The sequence below is a fragment of the Venturia canescens genome, chromosome 7 (assembly GCF_019457755.1).
Source record: "Venturia canescens isolate UGA chromosome 7, ASM1945775v1, whole genome shotgun sequence".
In the NCBI taxonomy this organism is placed as follows: domain Eukaryota; kingdom Metazoa; phylum Arthropoda; class Insecta; order Hymenoptera; family Ichneumonidae; genus Venturia; species Venturia canescens.
In genome coordinates this window covers 15,119,390-15,145,191 of record NC_057427.1, presented here as the reverse complement: position 1 = coordinate 15,145,191, position 25,802 = coordinate 15,119,390, and the positions used below count along the sequence as shown (strand labels likewise).

At 39.2% G+C, this 25,802-nt stretch overlaps 1 protein-coding gene across 1 annotated transcript in view; it reads right to left on the bottom strand.

Moving 5' to 3' along the window:
* Window positions 1-2,905: 2,905 nt before the first annotated feature.
* Window positions 2,906-25,802, bottom strand: part of tei (teiresias) — a 241,929-nt gene continuing 219,032 nt past the window's right edge. Inside the window, exons 10-11 of the mRNA XM_043423721.1 lie at window positions 10,265-10,446; window positions 2,906-6,958 (exon numbers count right to left, since the gene is read on the bottom strand). Of these exons, the coding sequence (XP_043279656.1) occupies window positions 6,686-6,958; window positions 10,265-10,446 (455 nt within the window). The 3' untranslated portion in view covers window positions 2,906-6,685. The remainder of the gene's footprint in view (window positions 6,959-10,264; window positions 10,447-25,802) is intronic.

Here is a 25,802-nt window from a genome sequence, read left to right as displayed (position 1 = left end):
TGACTCAATCGCCCAAACCTACTGTTAACAATTCCCATTGTTAGTCATAATGGTTTCACGGTGTTCTTTTATTGCGGGTTTTGTTTTTTTTTTTTTTTTTTTCCTTTTATTGAAACGAGCGGCGACACGGTCGATTGTAAAACGTAACGATTCCCGAGTGCCGCCGCGCAGGGAAGGGACTGTGTACAAAGAACGAATCTCGGAACACTAATTAGAAATGACGATAAAAAAATGTTGAGCCGAAGGAGCGCGCTATAGACGCTCGCGGTTAGTTCCAAAGCTCTCGATTCATAGTTGTAACAGACGCTCGTTTATGTGTACCGATGGACATATATATTTATCTATGAATATGTTCATAATATTTTATGTGAAAATGAAGTGATTAGCATTTAGAGTGCAATTCGTTCATTATTATAGTGTCAGAAGTGGCAATTTGCCGAGATAAAGTGTAAAATACATGAACGTAGATGAAATTGTTCGCCCAAGAGTGCCACGACGACGCAGTTAGTACGTTTTTCTCGTTATGTCTCCATGCCCGAGCCATTATTTAATACAACTCGTGTATTAGAGAGGCCGCGCCTTTTGAATTATACTTAAATTTACATTAAAGTCGACGTGACGGGTCAAAGAAAGCGATTTCGCGTAAAGGACTTTTTTTTTATCTTTCTTTGAATTTATCTTTGCACGAGCGTAATTCGAAATTTAAAATTTAACTCTGAGACAGCGTTTGCTTCATTTTTAGGGGAATGGAACTAAATGTTTGCCCGCCTTCGCTCTTGAAGAACGGTGAAAAAGTACTGCGGAATTTTTTATTTAAAAGAATTTGATGTCACGTTGCTCTAGATTCGATTGCATTTACCGTGGGTTTGTCTTCACTTACCTTGACACACGAGTGCTTTAGAGCTCCGTTGGAAATCGTTTTTTCATCATGAAGAACCAGAGAAATGAAGCTGAGTCCTAATCGTCCTAATTCAATAAAATCTGGAATAAAATCATCGCCGTTTCGTGCGTTTTTGCGTCTTCGATTTTGCGGAGTTGGACGACGAAAAACAAAATCTGAGGAGAAAAAAGCCCTCGACGCGTGTTCACATACGACGACAGGTGTGTCCTCCCGGATAGCAAATACATATAAATAAGTTATGCGGAAATCCCATGAGTCGGCGAGGAGGAGGAGAAGGCCAACTGCCTAAAGGCGGTTGGCTTGACGGGGCTGCTTGAAGTGTGCCAAGGGGGTTGCCGCGGCGAACGGGCAAACTGCCGTGGCAGAACCCAAGGAGGGCACAAGGTTTCTGTGCAGATAGCGCCAGGAGAGTTATGGCCTCGCTGGGATAGGAGGAGTCAGTCGGTTTAAGCGTTCGCTCTCTCGCTCACTCTCTTTCTCTTTCTTTCCTTCGAAGCCTGTACGAACCGAACCTTAGAACTCCGTAATTTTTACCCTCCTCCGAGAAGTTAAGAGTAATTTACTGGCTCCTCCGTAGACGCTGTTTCGTCCTGTCTCTGTTCTTCTTTGGAGAGGGGCGACTGGAAAGCCCGGAAAATGTAGAAAGCGGAACCCGGTCGGAACTGCGAGAGGGAACATCGCCGCCTACCAAAGGCTTCTTCTTCCCCAGTTCTATGTACATATGTATACGAATACGCGAAAGGTGATACCGAGGGGTTGTTAATTGCTGGTTCAACTTGATTTGTATCGAGCCGTCGTATAAGTCAACCGTTGAAAAACCTTCTTCAATTATCCCATATATTGTATTCTTCTTTCTCCGAATATATACTCCGCGAAACTTAATAAACCATCCGAAGAAACCGTTTAATGAATTAACCATCCACTTTGATGAATAAATCTACCCTTCTCCTTCATCGATTCCAAGTGTTAAAACTTCCCCTTCGTATTCACCGGGGTGAAAAGTTTCACTCGGAAATTTTCCTCAGAGTGAAAACTCCGCGTCCAAAGTTTCTTGTGTTGCCCTCATTTCGTTAAGTTGAAGTCTTTTTTTCGACGATACAGATATATCAACGTATCGATGATAGCCATTGGCAGCTATTTTTCTTTACTGTACTCAGCAAGGAGAATTTACCCGAACAAATAAGCCCGCGCAACCCCAGATGCTTCACTTGTTCGGGCCCTAATCACGTTTGCGAATTCATTTATCGCTCTATTCCTTTAAAATACGACTCTTTCTACCGACTATTGAAAATTCCGAATTTAACGATGAAACGTTTGATCAACAAAGTCCTGTCGCGTTTGATGATTCCACTTGAAAATATCGGATGTAAATTCGGACCAGGAGTTTCATATCTCCTTATCTGTTTGTTTCGAAATGATAAATAAATAAGAAAGTTCATTTGCATTACAGATCGCTCGATAATTTTTTTCTCATCGTTCTCATTTCCTTTATTCTCCAACAAAACGCAAATGAAATCTCTCATAATTACGGGATGCCCTCCGCTAATATTACTGTTTAGTTGACCACAAAGAGGGTGAGTTCCACACAGTGCGGTGTGCATTAATCGGATTGAGGAAAAGAAAACGGTGGGAGAGAGAGAGCATCACAGACAGAGGAAAGAAGCGGCATCGTGCATATCCATTATGCATTAGACCTGTTTGTGGTCTGACGTTTTAAAGCCACGACGTCGAGAGTCCTATGGGCCGAAATAAAACTATCATAAAAAAAATATGAAAGCTCCCTCGTCGAGGGAGTTGCAGGTCTTCGGCAGGGGATTCTCGCGGGAATTGATTCAGAAAGATCCGTCTTCCTAACGGAATAGAAATAAGGACGTCAAAATTCAGATTCAAAAACGTATTCTTGGATCAGGGTTGCGTATTAAAGGAAATGACCTTCTTCGATCTTTCGTCGCCCATGGGAAAAACGGAAGGGAGTGTAAATAGGCAGTCGACGAAACGCCAGAATAAAAGTAAATTGGCGAGCCTTTATTTGCGCGAAAAGAATCATTCAGTATACACAGATGGACGTTATTTGTATCCCCGCATCGTTAACACTTACCAAAGACATCTTTTCTCGATTCGAACGTACAGTTATTTTGGTTGACAGGTGTCGCATATCAGTTACATCTCGCATTCGCATTTTTCATCATTTTCTTTCTTTTCTTTTTCCACACATGATCCCATCTCTTTTCACGCGAGATGGGAAATTTTTGTGTACGTGTCTCGTATGTGTCTGTGTGTGTCTTACTACGTGATGAAATGGCCGACCGACGAATAAGCTCGATTCACGCCGAGAAGTTTTCCATCAGTGGAAAAATTGCATCTGATCGCCTCCTCGTTTTGTGCTTCGCGATCGCCGAATTGGCATTTTTATATTTATTTTTATACATTCGTTTTTTTCTTTTGTCGTTTACTTTTATGTTTTTTGTGTGTGTGGGTGTTGTTTTTTCATTAATATATACGTATATATACTTTTGTATTTCACTTTTTTTTACAATATCGTCGACGGTATCATGGGGTTATTATTTATTTTCACAATATTTAACCGTCCGTCCGAGATACTTTTCCCGCTGTTTTGGCCCTAGTTTCTCTAGGAAATTCATTAATTATTATCGTAACATTTATATATACATATATGCATATATATTATATATTTTATTAATACATTATATAATGTTATAATATATTACGCGATATATAATGTATATATATATAAATATAAATAATATATAGCACGGTTACTACTATTGTTCGGTAGATGCATCACATTCGTTAAGTCGCAAGGGGGAATAATAAAAGATTTTTTTTATCGTGTATCGAGAGAAATATCGATTTTTCCTCCTTCAATATTTTTCCATTCGATATTAATCGTTCGTTTCTGTTGCATCGAGCGATTCTTACGTTTTCGACGCACTCGCCTTTGCTTTATTTTCTTCTACTTACAAATTGACTTTCCACTTATTATTCTGTCTCCCCCTTCGTTCTCGCCTCTCGTAATCGTCGACTTAACATTTAATAAGAGCCATCTTTGCTTTACGTACACCGATCGATTTACATTCGCAAATCTTTGACACTCCCTTTAGGTCACGTTGATTCCTGGAAGGGCTTTCTTCCCTTTTTCATTTTCGCGCTTTTCTCGCACTTTATTTTCCATCATTTATCTCATTTTTTTTACATCTCGTCAGTTTTATTATCGTCGCACGTTGTAACGATCGTTACGACCTGTATTTCCTATTAATATTCGTTCCAAGTTATTTTCGAGGAAAAGATTAGGTGACAGAAGACAACCGCTTTCAAGGCTGAACTAAAGTAGTTTTCCTTTGCTCTGTTTTTCACAAGATACAAATATTTGGCCGGGTGAAATATCGTGAAAACGATTTATCCGTAGGAGCTTTCTGCAGACTCGAACAACTTTCGCTATCAATCGATGCCGATCTAAATTAATCAAGCGGATGTACAGGTTACGATGGAACTGTTTATCCTGTGGTTTTTCGGTTATGCAATCGAAATGCATTATTGTACCTATATTGTACAATGATATAACGATAACGAATATATTGTAATATGTATTAAAATACTAACATATTTTGAGTCAAATGAAAATCGAAAGTTATTCAAGCCTCACGAGCGCCATACAAATGTACGATTTTCATTCAAATGAAAACAAAAACTCTATTCATTCAACCATTTCAACTCTTCACGCCTACTCTTTCCAGTCTCAAATTAACTGATACTTGAGAAAAGCTCACAAAAATAGTGGACAATCGTTAAGAATCGATGAGATATTTTTACAACAGATTAAAAAGCAAACAGAACCCAAGTTTTGAGACGAAGTAATTGCGATAGAAATTTTGATAAATTCGGATTCAACGGGCGAATGTAATTTCCTTACTCACTGTTTGTAATTCAGTTTGTATATTTGTATATATATATATATGTATAGTTATATTCATGATGTGGGGGGAGGAGAGAGGCTAATAAGAAATTATGGCTAAATGATACTTTATAAAAATATATCAACAAATAATAAATATATCTCTAACATTATTACTGTGTATAATTCGTCATACGGAGTACACAACAGCCAAAAAACCTTTACATTTATACTATATACATGTTACAAATCTACTCGACCTAAAATTAATGTCCAACAATTTCGTATCAATTGATTCGTTTAGATTGGTAGAATATTTGTTTTTTTTTTATTTTTTTATTTCGCATCAAATTATTCAGAAGACTCGTACTTTGGCAGCGCAAGAAAAAACTTTCGCTCTCTATTCCTCGGTTATTAAATTACATGAGATTTCAATGAACGTTTTTTATTCTTTTCTCAGTTTGAATATTAAATTTGCGAATATTTAGTCGTATGATTATTTTTGGAATACCGTCTAAAGGCGTTCTGTCACCCGTTAGCGAGAGGCCTCAGTGCAAAAAAGTCACTTGCCAAACGCGATAATTTGGTTTTTCAAAAATTTTTCGAATTTTCAAATGAAGATTTGTCACCATTTCACCACTTTTTCACCTATAGTACGATGGTTTTTTTTTCAGATCCATTATTTCGAAGCGGATGCAGCCTGTCGCTATTCGGATGCTTTACAGTCATACTCCGAGTCGAAAATAATACGTTTTCGGAATTTTGGAACTACCACACACGAATGAAATCTAAATGGATTCATGCAAATCTTAGACTCTTCGCGCCGATTCTCAATCTCGCAGGAATCAATGATCGATCGGTTTCTGGCCTGAAACATATTCGTAACGTCCTTAAATACAAGAAAAAATTATAATTGGTCGCTATTATCGTATCGCCGTATTGATATTAGGACAATTTATCCGATCATACAAACCACTCCATGCCATCATCGCGTCACGCAAAATGATCTATACAATTATTTACACACTGACCAGATTACATTTATATCCAGTATAATTTCATAGTAGAGCGTACACGTGTAGATTTTCATTGGGTCAGAGGCCTGAGAGTCTGAAAAGTGGATTCGATGTTCCCCTCTCAAAATCGACACTTGTAGGAAATCAATGTTGCAACAATTTATAAAAGGCCCGAATTATTTTCACTCTTGGCAGGTGAACCAATATTGTTGACAGAAATTTTCATTCGATAAAAAAACTAGCAAATATGCAGTAGAATTTAAAATCGCTATTCGAACACATATTATTTCGTCGCTAAAAAAGTAATGTTATATGATTTTAGCTGATGAACATGAAGAGTATTTTAACGCCAGAGGCTCGTTACCATTTTTACAAAAATTCTCGTTTCCCCTACACAGTATTTTTCTTTTTGCCGCTACTTCCGTTTCGTTTGATCATTTTTCCGCTTAATTATACCATCAGCTCTCTCACAAATGATATTTACTTAAGCCACTCAATTATCTTCATATAAAAACGAGCGTGGCCCTAAATCAATAGAAATATTTAATTGCATCCGGACAGTGCCGGAATGAATTTCTGCAGGAGTATTCAACGCGCTCTCATCGGAGTGTTATTTTTTCTCACTCCTTTGGTTGTAAAGTTACTCATAAATTTCTGCAATAATTACGAATCGCACAGAGAAAGAAAAATATAAGTGTTTACCTAACTCTTGAATTTATTTTTCTTCTCGTGCCTTCACGATCCTTCAAATTTGTATTTCAGAAAAGAGTGCATAATTATGTATTTGTATGTATACTCAACTATTTCATTAATCAAACGAATGACCGAACGAAAGTTCGGGTTTCGAAGTTCGAGTCAGCGATTTATCTGGTCTCGTCGTCTCGCATCGGCCGAGATGGGCACGATCGTCCAGAGCCATAAGGCCGTAAGGCATAAAAATACGTTCGCCAAAGTTGGCGCACGTTTATCAGCGTCGCTGTAACCGGAAGCCTTCGCTACGTTCAATATCACCCCGGCGTCCGCAATACCGTTTGGTGATCTTACCAGGAACATCCATTCACCAGCATGCGACCATTGGACGTTCTCAAGACGCAATGTGCTTCGATAACACGCCTCGGTCTCCGCGTCCTGTAACACCAAACGAACAAATCTATTGCGATGTGGAACATTAAAAATATGACGATTGAAGCAACTCTGAAAAAGATGCTTTATGAATCAACAAATTATGGCGAACAAAATGAAATTCGTTGATTCAACTAAACTTCTGTTACATACAATAATATTTTCTGTGCACGTACAAAATTTCAGGAATTCCAGTTTTGTCGAACTGATCATGATGAGCAAAAATATTACAAAAAAAAATTGACTTTTTTCAGAACGCCACTAAACTTTATGCTTCGATCGACGCAAAATTGGACTTTGTGATCGTCGATACTCGTGCTGGATGGATTCAATTCGAATATGAAATTTTATAATTTGTTGAGGCAAGAGTTCCGAAATATTCTGTTCTTACGATTTTTCGTACGAATTATTTGCCAAGCCTTCGTAACTGTGGATCTGAGAATCTAGTTGAACAAACATGAAATACACTTGTAATCCCCCATATTTTCAATATATTGACATTGAATCAACCGTACGTGAAGTAACCTCCTGACAATGGTGAATCCGGTTTCATGACTGTAAATCACACGACAAAAAAACACCTACAAATCCAAACAGACAAACACATACATCTCTACACAAACAATCCCAAACAGACAAGCACATACAACCCTACACAAACAAACCCAAACAAACAAACACATACATCCCTACACAAACAATCGCAAACAGACAAACACATACATCTCTACACAAACAATCCCAAATAGACAAGCACATACAACCCTACACAAACAAACCCAAACAAACAAACACATACATCCCTACACAAACAATCGCACACAGACAAACACATACATCCCTACACAAACAATCCCAAACAGACAAACACATATATATCCCTACACAAACAATCCCAAACAGACAAATACATACACCCCTACACGAACAAACCAAAGCAGACAAACACATGCATCCCTTTCCAAACAAACCTAAACAGACAATCACATACATCACCACACAAACAAACAATAAGCTTCGGTTAATTCGTGATATATTCGTGATTTTACTCCATATACTACATTGATGCGATATTTTGTCACAGTTATTTTTGATGTTGTGAGATTTTGGGTGCGTGATCTTTTGACATACATCCCCACACAAGCAATCCCAAACAGACAAACACATACATCCCTACACAAACAAACCCAAACAGACAAATACATAAATCCTTACACAAACAATCCCAAACAGACAAACACATACATCCCTACACAAACAATCCCAAACAGACAAACACATATATATCCCTACACAAACAATCCCAAACAGACAAATACATACACCCCTACACAAACAAACCCGAACAAACAAACACATACATCCTTACACGAACAAACCAAAGCAGACAATCACATGCATCCCTTTCGAAACAAACCTAAATAGATAATCACATACATCACCACACAAACAATCCCAAACAGACAAACACATACATCCCTACACAAACAAACCCAAACAGACAAATACATACATCCCTACATAAACAAACCCGAACAGACAAACACATATACATCCTTACAGAAACGAACCCGAACAAACACATATACATCCTTACAGAAACATACCCGAACAGACAAACACATACATCCCTTCCTAAAAAAACCTAAACAGACAATCGCATACATCACCACACAAACAAACATTATGTCTCAATTAATTCGTGATATATTCGTGATTTGCTTCCCCATCCCTTCCTAAAAAAACCTAAACAGACAATCGCATACATCACCACACAAACAAACATTATGTCTCAATTAATTCGTGATATATTCGTGATTTGCTTTCATATAATATGTCGATGCGATATTTTGTCACAGTTATTTTTGGTCTTGTGAAATTTTGTGTGCGTGATCTTTTTACGTGAGATATTTTGTCGTGGTGATATTTTTGTCCGTGATATTTTTTCGTGTGATATTTTGACTGTGATATTTAGACATGCTACAGTGAATACGAACCCCCACATCCTATCGATACAGAAAAACAATTAATTATTAAGGTGCATGCAGATTTTACGAAGTTTACAACCGAAAGAAATTTAAAAAAGCAACTACTAAAAAACTTTCGATAAAAAAAAACGGAGCGTAAAACATCAATCACAGGTTTTTTCACTGCAACATTTGACCGGTTACAAATAATCCTTATTCCCCGGCCGCTTTCCCGACACGACTTTCTATTAACTTTCTGTCATCATATTTTTTTTCGCCTATCCCCTGCCTCGAGAATTCAGCCTATGTATTTGTGCACGTATATATAAATATAGAGAGACGAGCTCAATTATATACACGTAGTGCCATACCCTCGAGAAGTTGATGGAGAAAGAAGTTGGGGATATTCGAGGAGATTTGAGATCGATCAAAATTTTCATTTCGTATGACGTCGCGATAATACAGAGTGTTCTTTTTACGTTCGCCAATAAAAAAGCCCGTCGGTGATGTTTCACGGATTGTATATGTGACGAGACAATATACTACGGGAAACTATCCCCTCAGGGTGAGCTCGAGCCCATCTCGTTTTCTCTTTCGCCTTATGGACCACCAATTCTACTCTGGCTCGGCCTCCGTTGCCCGGTTTTCTTCCCGCGTTTCGTCTCGAGCCACCGCGACAGAAATCTGACAAATCGTTCGGATCACGGCGTCGGAGTTTCCCTTTCCTCTTATCGGGCTTTCGACAGAGCGGAAAAAACATCGCAAGAACAATTTCATAGTCCTTGTGTGCCGATACATAGAAACGAGCCCCCCCGCGGGCATTTTATATTACCAAAGCCTCCGCACGGTTTACAACCTTCCCGCTCACTTCCACACGGCTTTCCGCGGAAAACACGACTGTTTCTGCCCCTTTCCATACCCGGGAAAAGCTGCTTTCGCGAATTCTTGTTGCTTTTCAGATTTATGGTCTAATCTCATTCGGAGACCGAAAAAATCGACGAGACAAAAACATGCCGACGAAGAAAATATTTTCTTCGCTCTTATTCCAATAATGACTTCTGTTCGTCTGGAAAATCAATCCGATTGGACACCGAACCGAGAGTTTTTACAGTTTTATCGCCGTTACGATTCATTCATCCGCGTCGTTATATTTAATTTTCTCTAAATTCCATAAAATCTTTCCATGCTGGTCTTTAAAACTTGAAACGAGCGACATCGAATCTAAATTTAAATTGCTTATCAAAAACATGCGATCGAAGTATTTTTATAACGAAACGGAAAAAACTCATCAAAATGGATGTCGTAAATCTGTGGGAAAAAAGATAAAAACCATGTTTTTTTTTACCAGTATGGGAGTAGCGAAAACTCCGTCAGACGTGACGTCAGCACCAGGCACGTACACCTTCTCCCATGAGAGCCAAATGACTCTTGTGTAGGCCGGCACAGAACAAAATTCCACTATTATCTCGAGGGACTGGCCCTCGTTCGCCGTGACCGTCTGTGACACTGGGTGAACCATTGGCTGTCCTGAAAATGAAAAAAGTTGACCAAACATAGATTGTAAAGAAATAGCAAAAGGTATGTGAAAAAATAACTCCGAAGCTGCATCAATATCATAACAATCGTGGGATTTCTCCATTCCTACTTTCTTCGCGTTTAGTTGTTTGCTCAGCTCGTTCGATCTCTCATGCCAACTGATAGCGTTTGATTGTTAAACAGCGCTGACGATGCGTGGTGAGTTTTTTCGTCAACGTAAATCGCCATAGCTATAGTAGCATAAAAACTTTTTAAAATAGCCGGAAGCTCGCAAGTTTCATAACATCGAGAAGTTCTAATGGCGTCCATATTCAACATTAACAATTGTATATATTTTTCGGGTATTCCGACGCAGCCGATGTATTCACGAAAGTGTATATCAACACCGAGGGAGAAGGATAAACGCAAATATGCGCATTCGTATGTATCGTGTGTATAGAGTTAGCAAATGGGCAAGAAGGAAGGGCGCGAGTGGGCGGAGGGTCGGAGAGGATTCGCTTATACACTTTGGCTAATTGAAGCTTGGATACCGGCTGTCGGTGTTGGCTGGGCTACCGTTACGTGTACTCGCGTTCTCCCTTTCTCTCTCTCTCTCTCTCTCTCGCATCTGCATAGATTCACTCGTTCGTAAAGCAAGCTTCCTGAGCCTCTACCCACCTCCATGCATGCAACACCTTCCTCGATGTGTGTATGTTGAACACACACGAGGATATATGCGAGAAGGGCAGATCCGTATTCGAGTGTACGCACTTTGTACAGTGAATGGAAGCCCTCGGAACATTGCCTACGTAGAATCCCTCATGAATATTCCTCAGTTGGAAATTCGTGTGAATATCTTGGCCGAGATTGGACGTTGGGAAAGAGGTTAGAGAGGTCGAAATGAAGGTATTGGTGTATATTTACAGTTTGGCTACGCTTGGGAATGGTTAACCATAACCGAGTCTGCCATCACACCGGGACGCGATAACCTTCCGGTGAAATATTCACCGGGGGTTATATGATCGCGACATTGGTGGAGCAACGTTGATGCGATCCTTTTGTCAATAGCAGTATAACGCTGGCTTTGTGCGCTTATTTTCTCAGGGCGTTCCGAGACGTCTCATGGGTCAATAATTCAGAAGGGAATATCGAAAAGACTCACCGATACGCAGACGTATTACTTTTATGACTCAGTAAATTCGATGTAAGTGGACTTTTATGTGAAAAACTTCGTGGACGGAGAAACCTTTTTTCTTGACGTAATTTTGCACAATGGTGTGACACGATCTTCGCTTTATCCTACCTTCGTAAACGAACATGAGAAGGAAAGCGTCTTTGCAGGAAGATTATGAGACTGATGAAGTGAAGCTTGATTCCAGGACGCGTGCTGCTACGTTGTTTGTTTCAAACTCTTCACTGAAGCTGGCTTGACTTTGAATCAGACGCGTGCACTGCTTTTGAGCAACGCTGACTTTGTAAGACTCTCGGCTCGGCAGAATAGTAACGCACTTTTACCCGAGGCTATAATGCATGGAAAATGTACGCCGGGACTCAAAATCACCTGGTGCAAAGGAGGCTTCAGTCAAGATAGGATGAACGAAAGGCCAAAGGAGCGAAGGATTATTCTGTTAAACCCCACTTTTTTTTCGAAGACTTTGATACCGTAGATGGTATGAAACTCGACTCCTTTCCTCGTGAAGCTGGAAAACAGCCCTCGTAAAAATAGCGTCATCATTATTAAATGAATTCCACTATTTCTCGAAAGAAAGTTCATTTTTAATCACGGTTGCTCATTATTTTATTTTTCTTACCCTGGCGACCATGTGTGACGTTTCTCAAAAGGTTAACACTCCGAGTCTCGTTTGTACGCGTGTCAGCCGAGGATTTTCCGAGAGCACAAAGGATTTAAAATGCATCATCCGTATTCCCGGCGCATTCACAGAGGGTCTGCAAAAGCTCACTAATTAGTCAATTAAATTTCCATCAGCGAATGGATCGGAAGCCGCCCCGGAGGCGTTACGTATTTCTGGAACCTCGTGCCTGGCTAATAGGCCATGACAATTTGCAACATGCCGACGACAAAACATGCCAACATTTGACAGTACAGTGTGTCAAATACCATTTTAATTAACAGAATTAAAAACGTTTAAAAGAAAAAGGACAATCGACGGAAAATGTTCACAAATCCCTCATCGAATCTTCGTCGGTTATAAAAACATTTCAATTTATCGAGAAAATTATTCGTCAAACTGATTCTTTCGTTTGTACGCCTTGGCCAGCATACGTTTCTTCATCCGAGCAATTCGCGGTGGTCGCAGAATGCAATCGAGAAGGAACTTTATTCGATGCGCCACATTGGTCACAAAGTGGGCGACTGAAATAATACCGGAAATGTGAATGGATCGTATAAGAGGATACGAGCATAGTACTTTGTCATTCGTGGTTCCGACATAATGTAACCGAGTATATTCTCTGTGTTTCATAACGATAACATCGATGCCCATTCGAAACAAACGAAACAGTCTTGTCCCAATAGTAACGATGCGTTTTGCTTGCTGTATCCGAATAGAAATGCCTTTATTATACCCTATGTTATCCCTTTATTGTCCACGATGTGTAGTTTCATTAAAATTCGCTTGGACACAAAGTTTACATGCAACGTGCACCGTCGAATCGCGTTAGAGATACAAAATTACACTGTGATGACCAACGCCTAAAGGGAATGTTGAAATTCCTCCATGTAACTCGAACCTCTTTGAATCTCTTTCAATACAAAATTACAATATGATACATCATACGTAATCATATATTGAAAATATCATTTTATACGGTTATGGGTACACAAAAAGTTAAACACTGATTCACCGACATATACTTTTCGTTATTTACCAAATAACTCAAATGATTGCTTCCCTTCGATTTTATGGATCACAAAATTAAACTTTTATATCCATCCAAACGTTTATGATCGATTGAGAGATATTTTTGGGGTCTCCTCGTTTATGAGTTTTAAATACCTCTCAATAAATCATTCCCATCATCCGTTTATTAGATATTTTTAAAATACTTCGTTTCATCAAATTATTGTAGATGATTGCCTGAAACTGTTGGTGCTAAGATGTTTCAAATTTCCCATAAAAACGACGAATTATAAGGAAGCAGTTAATTTATTTCAAATTCTCACGATTCGAATAGATGAACTTCGAGTAGTCCTATCGCTACCGAAATCACATGATTTTAGGTTTTCAACTGCTATCTCGGAATAAACTGACGAGCTAAAAATTCACCGCTGGCTCGCCATAATTGATGAATAGTTTTTCAACGTCCGCGCCCGTTTTTGTTCGAAGTAAATCGATTCACGTGACAAACACAGGTTCGGGACATCATGGACACACTGTATACGAACTTTTGCTTAGTTGGTAATTGAGAAAAAGGGTCGAGAAAGTGGAGGTCGAAAGGAAGAGAGCAAAACAGTTGAACCACATATATTTGAGTGTAGGACACAGCCGGAAACCGGTGTGGTTCGATAAGAACAATAGCTGCCAAGAGGTGTTCTCTCCATCAGTTTTACCTCCGACGACCACTATCGCGATTCTCATTAAAGCGTTCCGCAAATACTCGTACATGGGGTTAGCGTGTATTTACGATATCTAATGTCTGTAAATGTGTAGATATTTACGTATGTTTGTGTAGTGTACGTGTGTGCTGTGATGAGGAGACTGAACTGTCCCTTTGAACTCGCATCGATCTGTGTGTGTGTGTGTGTTACGCCAGAGCTCTTCGTCTACTATTGGAAAGTTTTGTTTTTCTTTGTTTTTTCCAAGCCACTAATGTTCACCGTATTCGAGTATCCACTAATACACGGGACTTGATCAACCAATTTCCATTGCAGTCCATTTGGGACGAACCTCCTCGAATTTTCGACATAACGAACTCATTAAAAAAAAAAAACTTAACGAACTCCAGCGTAATAACAAAAGATATTCGATATTTCATGCACCATGGACGTCAAACCAGGGACGAACTATTGTGGAGCAAAAAATAGCTGGAGCAAGTGCTCATGGTTCAGTTCGAAACAGAATATTTTCCGATGGTACTTAATTAGGGGGAAATCTGATTTTTGTTCGATGTGAAAAAGCCCAAAATATATATAAGATTTCTACAGGAAACCGATAAATTGAGCTTTTGGAGAGATATTTAAATGCTAGCCTTGGGAGTATCACTGGAAAAATGATGAGTACAAATCGCTAGAAAAATTGTATTTTTCAAAGTGAAATTCGAGTATAATTGGAACAAAATGGTTGAGAGTGCTGCAAACGCGAGAGTATTGAGTGTTCGTGGTAATCGGAAATAAAATATTTTTCAGTAGTTAGATTAATTTGAAATAGCGGACGTGAATCCAGGGGGAAGCTCATTTTCACCTAGGAAATGTCAATTTTTTATCAATTTTTTCGATTTCTTTAATTTTCTCCCGAAGATCGCCGCATAGTCAAAGGTTCTAAAAATATGTTCTTTTTCCTTTTAATTTTTCGCAACATGTATAATCGATGTAAAAACGCATTGGGCAAAAGGAAAGCGTTACGTGACTGCACTTGGCTGTTAATACTTCATGAAACCTATCTATGGTTCGCGTTGGGTTTTTTTGTCCTTTTCATCGAACTTTACCCCTTGCTCCTGCGCTTCCTTTTACCCGCGCCATTCGTGTGGCTACAAGAGCCAAAGAGAAATAAACGAAAAAGAACACACACACACACACACACACACACAGAAGAGCAAAAGAGAATAGAAACCGGTATAGAAAAGAGGAAGCGAGCGATAATGGAAGCGAAGATGCGCTCTTGGTACAGTTGTGGCCCCGCAGGGGCCGCTTCGATCGATGGCGGCTCAACACGCTCCGCGGCATCGACATATACATCCACGTTTCGGAGAGTGGGCTCTATATATGCTGCTCCAGAGAAAGCTTTTTGTATGAACAATGAATACCCGATACCTTATTCAACCTTCTACGTTACGATCATGTGTGCACTTTGCACATATATCTATATGTGTATTAATCTCTTCGGACGTTACGGTAAAGCTGACCGGCTTACAACAACTTAACCTAGCACTTCGTTACAACTTCGATCAGTTTCATATCGCAGTTGAAAGAATACTGCTATTCGGGGCACTGAATCTACCTTCCAGCAATATTGGAGTCTATGATTAGTTCGCCAAATACGTGAGCGTATTCAAATTCTTGGAATGGAGATAAAAAATTGAGCTAGCGAGTATCCGAGGTTCTTCAGATATCTTCCGAGGCGATTTTTCAACTTCTGTCATTTCCGAGTCTCCGCGCTTCACTTGAATTATTCGGAATAATAATGATGCGATAGAGATTGAAAAGCTGCTCTCGAAAATGGGAACATCCTTTTGACTACTTTCCTTCCATGTTGCCATTTTTTCTGCATCGAATGTTTTACAGGTCTTTTCGTATCGAACAATAACGTCGAAGATACGGCTGGCAACAAGTCGCTCCGGTGGAGATGTTTGCGATGAGCTCTCTGATTTCTTAGCGTGCTTCTAGAGAATGCGTCCTTTGGGAAACCGTTCGATCGCGCTTCCGAGGCCATATTGTTCAATGCCAGGTCGTCGCAATGAGTACAACAGCGTCCCATCTTTCAGACTACGACGATTGCAGAATTTCAGTTCTCTTGTATCGAGGATGTTCGCGTGAAAAAACGTCTCTTCGTTCTCCGTCGTTTGGAGGCATCGTGCCAAATACCAGAGATGAAAAGGATTCAACGGGGAACTAAAAGTTGAGAGTTCTGCTCGGCATATCAACGATTTTGTTATTCATTTTTCCACTTGCTCCCATTTTTCATTAGTGCGTTCAATCAAATTTGAAGTTTGCTTATAAACTCAAAAGTTATGAGGCGTTTCAGGCCGTGAGCGCAACGCATCTAGCCTTGATGAAGCCTCTACACACGAAAAGTTTTGACAGTCATTTATGAGGATAGTTTTACCTGGTTTCGGCAGCTATAAACGTGTGATCAACGAAAATGATAAAGTCACAAGAGTGCACACACGGGCTGTAGTACGTAAAACGTATTCAAGAGAATTTTATCGCACATGACCATCGGTGACAAATAATTGAATATCCTTCGATATTAAAGTGACTCGTAAAACGTTATCAACTTGAACGATAAAATTTTCCGTAACGTTGCACAATTGTAATTAAACGTACGTGTTATATCCTCACACCGTTCGTTTCTCGTTCAAGAAAGTCGTGATGATTTTTTTAACGCAGCTAATTCCTGTTCGAGCTGTTATTGAATTTCTTGTCTATAAACTATTGATCTGCATGGAAGCAGTGGAAAGTTTGACCTGTGCTTTGACCTGTTATCCACCGAGGTTGGTGAATTTCTATGGTCAACAAAACAATAAATAATACAAAACAAAACTGCAAGCGTTGCTTACACAGATACGTTTGTGCGCTATCGACTCAAAAGTCGTTCAATGAAAAGAAGTTTGCAAAATGAAAAAGGTATTGATCGTTTACTATAGAAAAATTCAATCCCATTGTCAGGTGGACAAAAAATATAGCTACGGCACTATAACCGATAAATTGGAGTTATTTATGCGGATAGGATAAAGCCAATTGTTCTGGGACAGTGTACGAATGTAGCCTATGTCCCTAAAAATAGAAAAATACGTTCAATTTGGACTTTAAACGACAGCGATAATGTAGGTTCGCCCTCGAATTGCTTCACCTTCGGGATTAAATGAGGCAGGCCAAAAGGAAAGTTGCCAATTTGGCAGTGAACGCTTCGCCGATTAGAAAGTCTTGAAGATACTCATATGCATTTACATAATTTTATTTGGTAATACTTTTGCAATACAGATATACGTGCATGGATAGAATAGAGGCGAGAAAATGAAGGCACGAAGTGCGAAGAAAACGAAGCCCGAGTGCATTATACACGTTTGCAATATCTCCACGTGCAAAACACTTTATACGTAATAAAGGGGGCGTTTGTGTGCATGGAAAAGCGACAAACACATCGCGTCTTATTGTTGGCTTTTCGCAAGGGGTAACGATGGAGGAGGAGGCTTTTGCCTCCTTCCTCCCACTGGAAAGGAAGGAAATTTTGCAGGCACGTATATACGTATAGAGCAAGAAGAACCCTGTGCACATATACGTTGGATAATACTTGCGAAACTTCTAGGGCTTCGTACAAGTATCACCTAAACAGTGTTTGCGCGTGTGTGTGATTCTGGAGTCGGCAGGCGACTCCGTATACACCGGCAACGAGTCTTTCGCTATATGGTTACTTTTCTTTGAACGTTCACGTAGTACGTTGATCTATATCTGTCCTATAAATATATGCGTATCATGTAGTAACGGGAAAATCCTCCATTTCTCGCCCGTGGCTTTCGCCACCTTCGTGTAACAGTTACCAACATGTTTCGTCTCCCCCCCCCCCTCCCTCCTTCTCTCTCTCGCTGCTTTTCCCTCTACGGAGCAGGTTTTTCTCAACGGAAATCGCGGCGCACCAAAGTTTCGGTGGATCAGTGAAACGCATCGCGTAATCTCCGCGCAGGGCAACGGGGGTCACATGTAAATTTCCTCTTTCACGTATACTCGAAAGTTCTTCTGCCTTTTCCAGCAAATAAAAACGTTTGAGCTCATCCATTATTTTCTACGGCTCGTTTACCATTCAACAATCGCTTCGGAATGCAAACCTATGAAATAGTACAAATATGCGGAAAGGGGAAAACGGAGGGTGAGGGGAAAATGCGTTTTTAAGGAGCGATTCTTTTCTTTCGTTTTCGGAAGAAAATAAGAGAGTTGAACCCTTCAAAAACTCTTGCTCGTTTCGTATGCTGCACTCATTTCTTCTTCGTTATTCTCCACGCAAAGAGCGAACGTGATTTCTGTTTATGTCTTAATATAGAGCGTATGTCTTGCTATCAAGCTCCATGAGTCGGTGGTTGAAATTGTTTTTACTTTGCCGAGGGGCTTTTTTGCACTTTGCCCATACGTTTTATTTTATCGATAGCTTTTTCACGACCTTTAATGCGACGCTTGGTCCACGTACATGGCGCGGGTGTCTCATCCTCGATCTCATCGCAGCCATTGCCTATTCCAAGCTCTCACCGTTTCGAATCTTTTAAGTAAAAACCGTCGATATCGTCTGACCGATTAAAATTCGCGTAGAAGTCTTAGCCCGAGCAGAAAATAGAGAGAATTTTAACCCCTGAAAATTGACACTTCGCCTCAAGTTTGAAATTCGATCTCCTGGCCTTCTATTTGAATTTTTCAACTGATTTAATTACACGGATTTCATTACTGGAGAAGCCGCATGGAAAAACCGTTTTTCTGCACACTCGGGATTTCTTTCCTTCCATAATTTTGAAACGACTCGATTGCTGATCGTCGCAATGATCCTTTTTTCTCCCTCAGAACTCAGAGTCCGCTTTAAGGAAATATTTCACATTTCACTCCTCATATTCACCAGTTACTAAGCCAGAATCCAGAGAAAGTGAAAAATTCTCATGTGACTCGACGTAAAATTCGCTCGCATCTAATCTTCCTAGCGTTAACCCACCAAATAGCGTTCGTACAATGACGACGACGTTCCTTCAGTGGGACACCCGGTACGTGCGTTGTACATACATTTATACAGATATACATCCCATTTGTTAGGAACTCGTATCTCCTTGCCCGTTCCTTTTAGAAGGAACCCCATAAAAGCTCTTGGCGCTCGCTGGAAAGCGGGGCCTATCTCTCGAGATAAACCGCATCCCATGCAACACACAAAATACACTTGCATCTAAATTTTCACACACTCGCCTGGGCGCGTAGGGGATACAAAAGTGTCGTATATCTGTGTATACGGTATCCAGATACGGGGCATGAGTCGAGCTTTGCATCGGATGTTCAAACGATTGCGCTTTTCTCTCTAAAACAGCGCACATAACCCCACTATTACATATACTTTGGTGCACTTACGTGCAAAACAGTTTTCTCCCGCTATTTCTTCGCCGCTCTTGTGTTTTGTGAATTTATTTTCTTTTTTGTTTATCCTCGAGGAAAATATCGTTGTCGCGTTCTTTATTCGATGCCGGCGGGGCTAAAATAGCTCAAGCGAATCCCTACCAGCGTAAATCGAGAATGCGCGAGTGTAAAGTCCTGTTGACCTTTCCGTTACGGGGCCAAATAATAAATATATAAAGGCCCCGAAATCGCGAGTTATTTGCAACAGCCCAGTGCTCAAAAAGGTCCTAGGAAATTTGCTTTTTCCGGAAATATACTTTCCTATTTATATCGTCTTGAAGAGCCATTTTTCGTGGATTTTCTTGTAAGAGGAATGAGATTTTTAAGTGCTGAGTACAGTCGTTACGGAAGTTTTATCCTTTTTGTGTTTTTAATCAATACGACGCGCACCCAGCAAAAGTACAACTCGACTGTTTTTTTTCGACGAAATATATACGCTTTCAATGTTTTAGTTTTTCAAGCTTAAAGGGATTTTCGAAAAAAATAATCGATGGGGAAGAAGTTTCTATGCAGTGTGTCAACGCGATGCTATAACGCCAGCCAGCGAGCTTTCTGGAATAATATTTTCGAATCAACGTCATCGCTTCCGTGTAATCTTCCGGTGGTGAATGTTTCGCATGGGAAGCTTCGCCCGCTTGTAACACCATTACAATGCAGAATTTCGCCGTCGTCTGTTTGGAACACAGGCTACTCTCTCATTCCCTTTTTCTATCCTCGGTCTCTTCATATATATACTTGGGCGACGTTAAATAAACAAATGTTTATATAGACATATAGCTGCGGAGGTATATAATTCAAGCGGAAAAGAAATAAAATATTATTCATACGTTATGAAAAGGAGCAAAAAGCTCAAAAAAATGACCACCGAATGTCGGGTCTTTCTCTCGCGTTACATTTCATTCGTCCCGCGCTCAGTTGTGCGGCCGGTGCGCTTCCGTTTTTCGCGACGTTTCCGCCGTTGCCAGCCCGTGATTTTCAATTCTGTCTGTCCGTTTCGCTCCCTCTCGCTTTTTCGCTCGATTCCTCTCCGCCTAAAGCTCAACTCGAGGGCTCATAGAGCGCGGAGAAAGGGCGAGGCAATGGACGTGTCAGAGAAAGTGTCCGGAAAAACGCCCAGATCTCCGCTTTCCGGTCTCCATAGCGCGAAGAAACGAACAAAAAAATCCGTAACCCCTTCCTCTGTATGATCGATAGAGGGAAAAAACGAATCGAGTGAATTTAAAAAATCGGGATATGTGAGCTATTCACGTGCCAATATCATTCAAGTTATATCGGAATCGGGGCTCCATTTGTCCGAGTGGGAATCAAACCTCGAAAGCTAGGAGCGATCAAACCAATTTCCGACTGTTTTTTTGTACCGATTTTCCAGTGACTTCCCTAGTTTTAAGAATCTTTGAACCTTTGAAAAAAACTATCGTATCTATTCGTTTAATCTACTCTGGAATATTCAAGTTTGCAATGGAAAATCGATGTAAAAAAAAGTAAGTGCGGTTGGGTTTTCGAAAAATGTTAAGACACTTTCGAAGGAATTATCAACTGCTTAAGAGTCCTCGTAAAAAATCAATTTTAGAGATACGTTTTTCGTTCATGACGTAATTTAAAAGTCTTATGCAATTTTTCAACATTCGAGTGCCTTAATGGTATCTCCGATGTTTGTAGTACATAAGTATAGGTTTGGTTGTTTGGTTTTTTGCAATTAGTAGGCATGCAATTGCAAGATACGGGTGAAATTGGTAAGAAATTTTTTTATAGCTAATATGGGGCATTTAACGTCACTTCAGCCAGAAAAAATAAATCCCACAAACAATTCGAAAAATGGTGAATTTTTAACGAGCTTCTTAATTATTGTGAAATTTTTACACGACATCTCGAATACTTCGTACAAAAACATACCAAACTTCTTGCGTTTTATCATCTTTTGTGATTTGGGACTCAGCATCCTAAACTTATTGGCAAAAATAATTTGTCGCGTCAGCAAATTGCGTACACTTCCACCGCGTGTGATTGCCCACAGCCTAGATTTTTTAATATTTTTGTTTCAACTCGATACAAAATTAGAGTGAATTTGTTACGTGCAATTCGAAAAGTCATTGATAATGCCATAAACGTGAAAAAATGCGGGAAACTGGGACATTTGAAAAAATCATTCTAAAAGATTTCGAATGAGGTATATTCCCTGAAAATTTCAAGCAATTTCGTTGAGGTAGGAAAAATTTACAACTGTTTGAAACCAACGATTTTTCAGAAATCAAGTAATTTTGAGAGGTCGTGTATAAAAAAGAACGTGGTATAATCTATAAAAATTCGTATATGCAGTGATAGAACATATCTAAATGAAAAATAAAAATTTGAACCGTCTTAAAGCTGTCTACATGAAACATTATCGCTGCGGCAGCGTTCTAAAGATATACAGAAAATTTTGTAAAAATGGTAATTTAAAAAAAGTTCTGGAAAATTCAACCGAATTTTCGTTTGTAGTGAAAAACTATTTTTTTTATCAAGAGTGGAAGATTGAAGAAGAAAAATGCTACTTTATTCAAGTCTTTATACTTTATTAGAGTTCACATAAAAAAAATCGTAAAAATGGCGAAAAAATTGACATAACAAGAATTTCAAAAACTTCTACAGCTATAAAAATTCCCTTAGCTGATTTCAAATTTTTGGGATCGTCTTTTTTTATAATCTACTTTCTGGAAAGAATTAGCCGCCTAATCACTGACTCGCAGGCTGCGGTAGAAAAGTAATGGATCTACCCATATGTTTTAAGTGAGTACTCATAAAATATTTCTTGATTATTTATTGTAGATTATTTATTGACTGGATTTCTCCTTGTTCTCTCTTTTCCTTACAATTGTCCAATGTCGAAACGTCGTCACTGTGGTAATAGATCGTAGTGAAATCGAGCGGTTACAATAGCTTGTTCGAGGATAGGATTACAATGCGAGTGATTATGATAATATTTAATATAATTGAATTATGGTATGGATTTCCATTGCTTTAGAGTTTGATATAAGACAATGAAAATTAAATTCGCAGAGTTGGAATTGAGACGGGATTCAGCGAATATTTAGACTGAATGATCCTTTTCGTTAAAATTTGCGAAACAACTGAGCGTAACGTTGACTACAAAATAACAAAGGCAAAGACAAAATACATGCAGGGCATCTTCTGATCCAGTTTAAGGTAGGAGTCGCGTGACAATCGATATTAGACGAACTCGTGATTTTTAAATTATATAATTTTTTACGTGATAAACTTTCAAGATAAACTATATCAAGAAATTTACGATAAAAAATAGAAATTGTGAGATGAACTTTTCAATTTGTACTTCGCGCGAGTTCCGGTCCATCGATCCAATGATCAAGACGCTTCGATTTTGGGAGCGCGTTTCTCCCTCCTCACGCACTCTGGATTTTCGCGAGCTCGCATCTGCCAAAATTCTCGCTCTCTTGCTCCGGGACCGTCGAAGGGAAAACATCGCACTCTAATTCGATTGAGTTAGACACTTCTCGCATCGATCTGGATTTTTGGGCTTGCTGGCCACCCGAATTTTCAGCACCTTTCCGAAGAGAAGACAACGAATTCGCCTGGTGACCGCCATTCATTTGTCCCAAGGTTCTCGGAGTGAAAGAGCCAACGAGGGATTATACTACTATCAAGATAAGTCAAACGACAGAATTTTCCACCTCTCAGATCGGCAGGAATTTGGCGTCTCCCGTCGCATCTTCGACGGCCGTCTCATTGAATTTTTGTATGTGTGAGTGTGTGTGCGAGGATGTGTGCGTGTCTGAGCGAGCAAGCGCAAATCGACGCAAAATAATTCGAGCAATTTAATGTTCAATATTTCTCTTCGTTTTTATTTGTTCTGACCATCAGGTTGAATTTTCAAATGTATATCTCTTGTTAAATCCGTCTGCACTAAATAATACATGCATAATTTGTGTTCTCGAATTATTGTTAATCGTTCTTTTCTTCATATTGTGTGAATATCGCCTCAATTCCATTATCGTAACCTTTCGAAGGCAGTAACATCTTACAAAATATAACACGGCATCTTATGAGAAACCCATCCCGCCAACACTATGATTGCAGAATTCATTTCCTTATTGATTAGATATAGTTTATGTTAAAATTGCTCCTCATAGATTATATTATAAAGATTCCAATGTGACCATAAAAATATAGGACCATCGACTCATTCGAAGAGAATTTTTAAAATAATCTCGATGAAAATTCAGAAAATGGCAGGGGATCGACTGCTATGAAGTAGCTCGATATACTTGGCAACGTTAAGAATGTATACATATATGTATACTTTTCGTGATAACCGGCGAGTTTGGAGGCTAGGATATCTCTCGACTGTCAGGTGAGAAGAGAACCGATATATATGTATATATTGAAAAACCGAGTCAAATAAGCAATCATAAGATATTTCTAATTATATATTATTAAATATTATCTTGTATAAATTTATACGAATACAGTTTAAATTGCCCTAAGATTTATTCAATACAGAAAACCTTCCTTATAGCCTATTTTATTTCGACGATTAATAAATAGTCATTTGACCATAGAGTCGCGCGACTCTTAACTTAAATAGGTTTTATCCTTATCAAGTTCCTGCCTTTCCATAGGAATGCGATTGTATTTTTATTAGGCTGGTTCAAGGCACGCGCTGCCTTGGCCGAATAAGTTTCCCTATTTCTTATAAAAGTAATGGTCCATCGGCCAATCGCGAAAAATGAGATTTGCTTTGTTCTTTATTCGAGAATAATGAAGACTTTGTGTCTACATATACGGGAGAGCGGGGCAAAACGGGATACCCGAAAAATACGAGAAATTTTTTTGACTTTTTTTTTCTCAACTTTTATATTTGTCCAAAAATGAACAGAAAATATATTTGTTTCCAAAACATCATGACTTTTTTTTCATTTCCACTACTGTCTATGATAGTAATCGCAGATAAAGGGAAACGTGGGGCAAAGTGGATACCATGAGCAAAGCTGGATATGTCGGTTTACATATGTGCTGTCAACTGCTGGTGTTTTAAAAATTGATTTTTCACAGTAATTTTTCATATTCTATCAAAAAAAATGATGGGGCAAAGTGAACTTTCCCTCGAAAAAAAATGTTCGTACGGACAATTCTGACTAGATGTCAAAAATGAAAAAAAAATAAAAAGGGCGAAGTGAACTTTTTGAAAAGAATAATTTTGTGCTCACTTGGCCCAATTTTTTTTCATGAAATTCAGATTTTATTCAATTTCGCCTTACATTTTTATTTTAACAGAAGAAGAATTATCATTATAATATTTTAACAAGTGAGTTCGTATGGAAACAAAGCTTATTCCGATAATAAATAATCGACGAACGAGGTGCTAGTAAACGCATACATCCGCACGTGAATTTGATTTCCGTATTGCATGTAGCTACAGTATCGGTTTTTTTCGTATTTCAGAGAATGCAGAAACAAATAACTGCCAGCGCTTTACTTTTCAATCTGTAAAAATCTATGCAAAATACCATGTAAATGTTATATTTTTAATGTCTAATTAGCGAATTTATTCATGAGCAACTTACAGATTTTTGCCCAAAAATAACGCGAACACTTGCTGTCATTGATGAATAAGCGAACGTCGCGAGGTAGAAAAAAAATCAGCCCAATTAACTCATATTACAATGATGCATTTCCTCGCTTCATTATTGCATCCTTCACCGTAACTGTTTGACGTTTCGACACTACTGACGAATACCACTGGAGTTGACGTCACAATAGAGTGTTCTAATTATGTCGTCAATCTCACAAAGTAACAATGACAGTCTCAAACAAGATGAGTCTAATTGGGGTCACGGGGAATTGAGGTCAACACGATGTATCCTTTAATTGCGTACAAACAAAGGAGAAGCTTTGTCTCCTTCGAAATATTCGAGTAGTTTGTATGACTTGTCAAAATAACATCCTTGTTTTTCCAAGCTATTTATGAGAGGAATTAACGAATACTTCCTGCCGTGGCTCCCGTTGACCCTCCACTCCCTTAATAACAATTCGTCACAAGGCTTCTGTCAGCATTTTTTATCCTCCGGTTCCTGCAGCATGGTAGCGGCTAAGACAAACCTCAAGCTTTTACCAGATTAGTTATATGATACTACGGAATGGGGACAGATCGAGAAATAGCTTTGCTTCCCTCCCTAAGGCCGCGCTTCAGTGACAAGTGTGGAGATAATCTCAAGAATTCGCTTCGAGAAAGTAAAAGGGAGGAATAATGAACTATGAAAAGCTCGGAAATCAGTGAACCCCAATTTCTACTATCAGCATCAATTTTTTGACCATG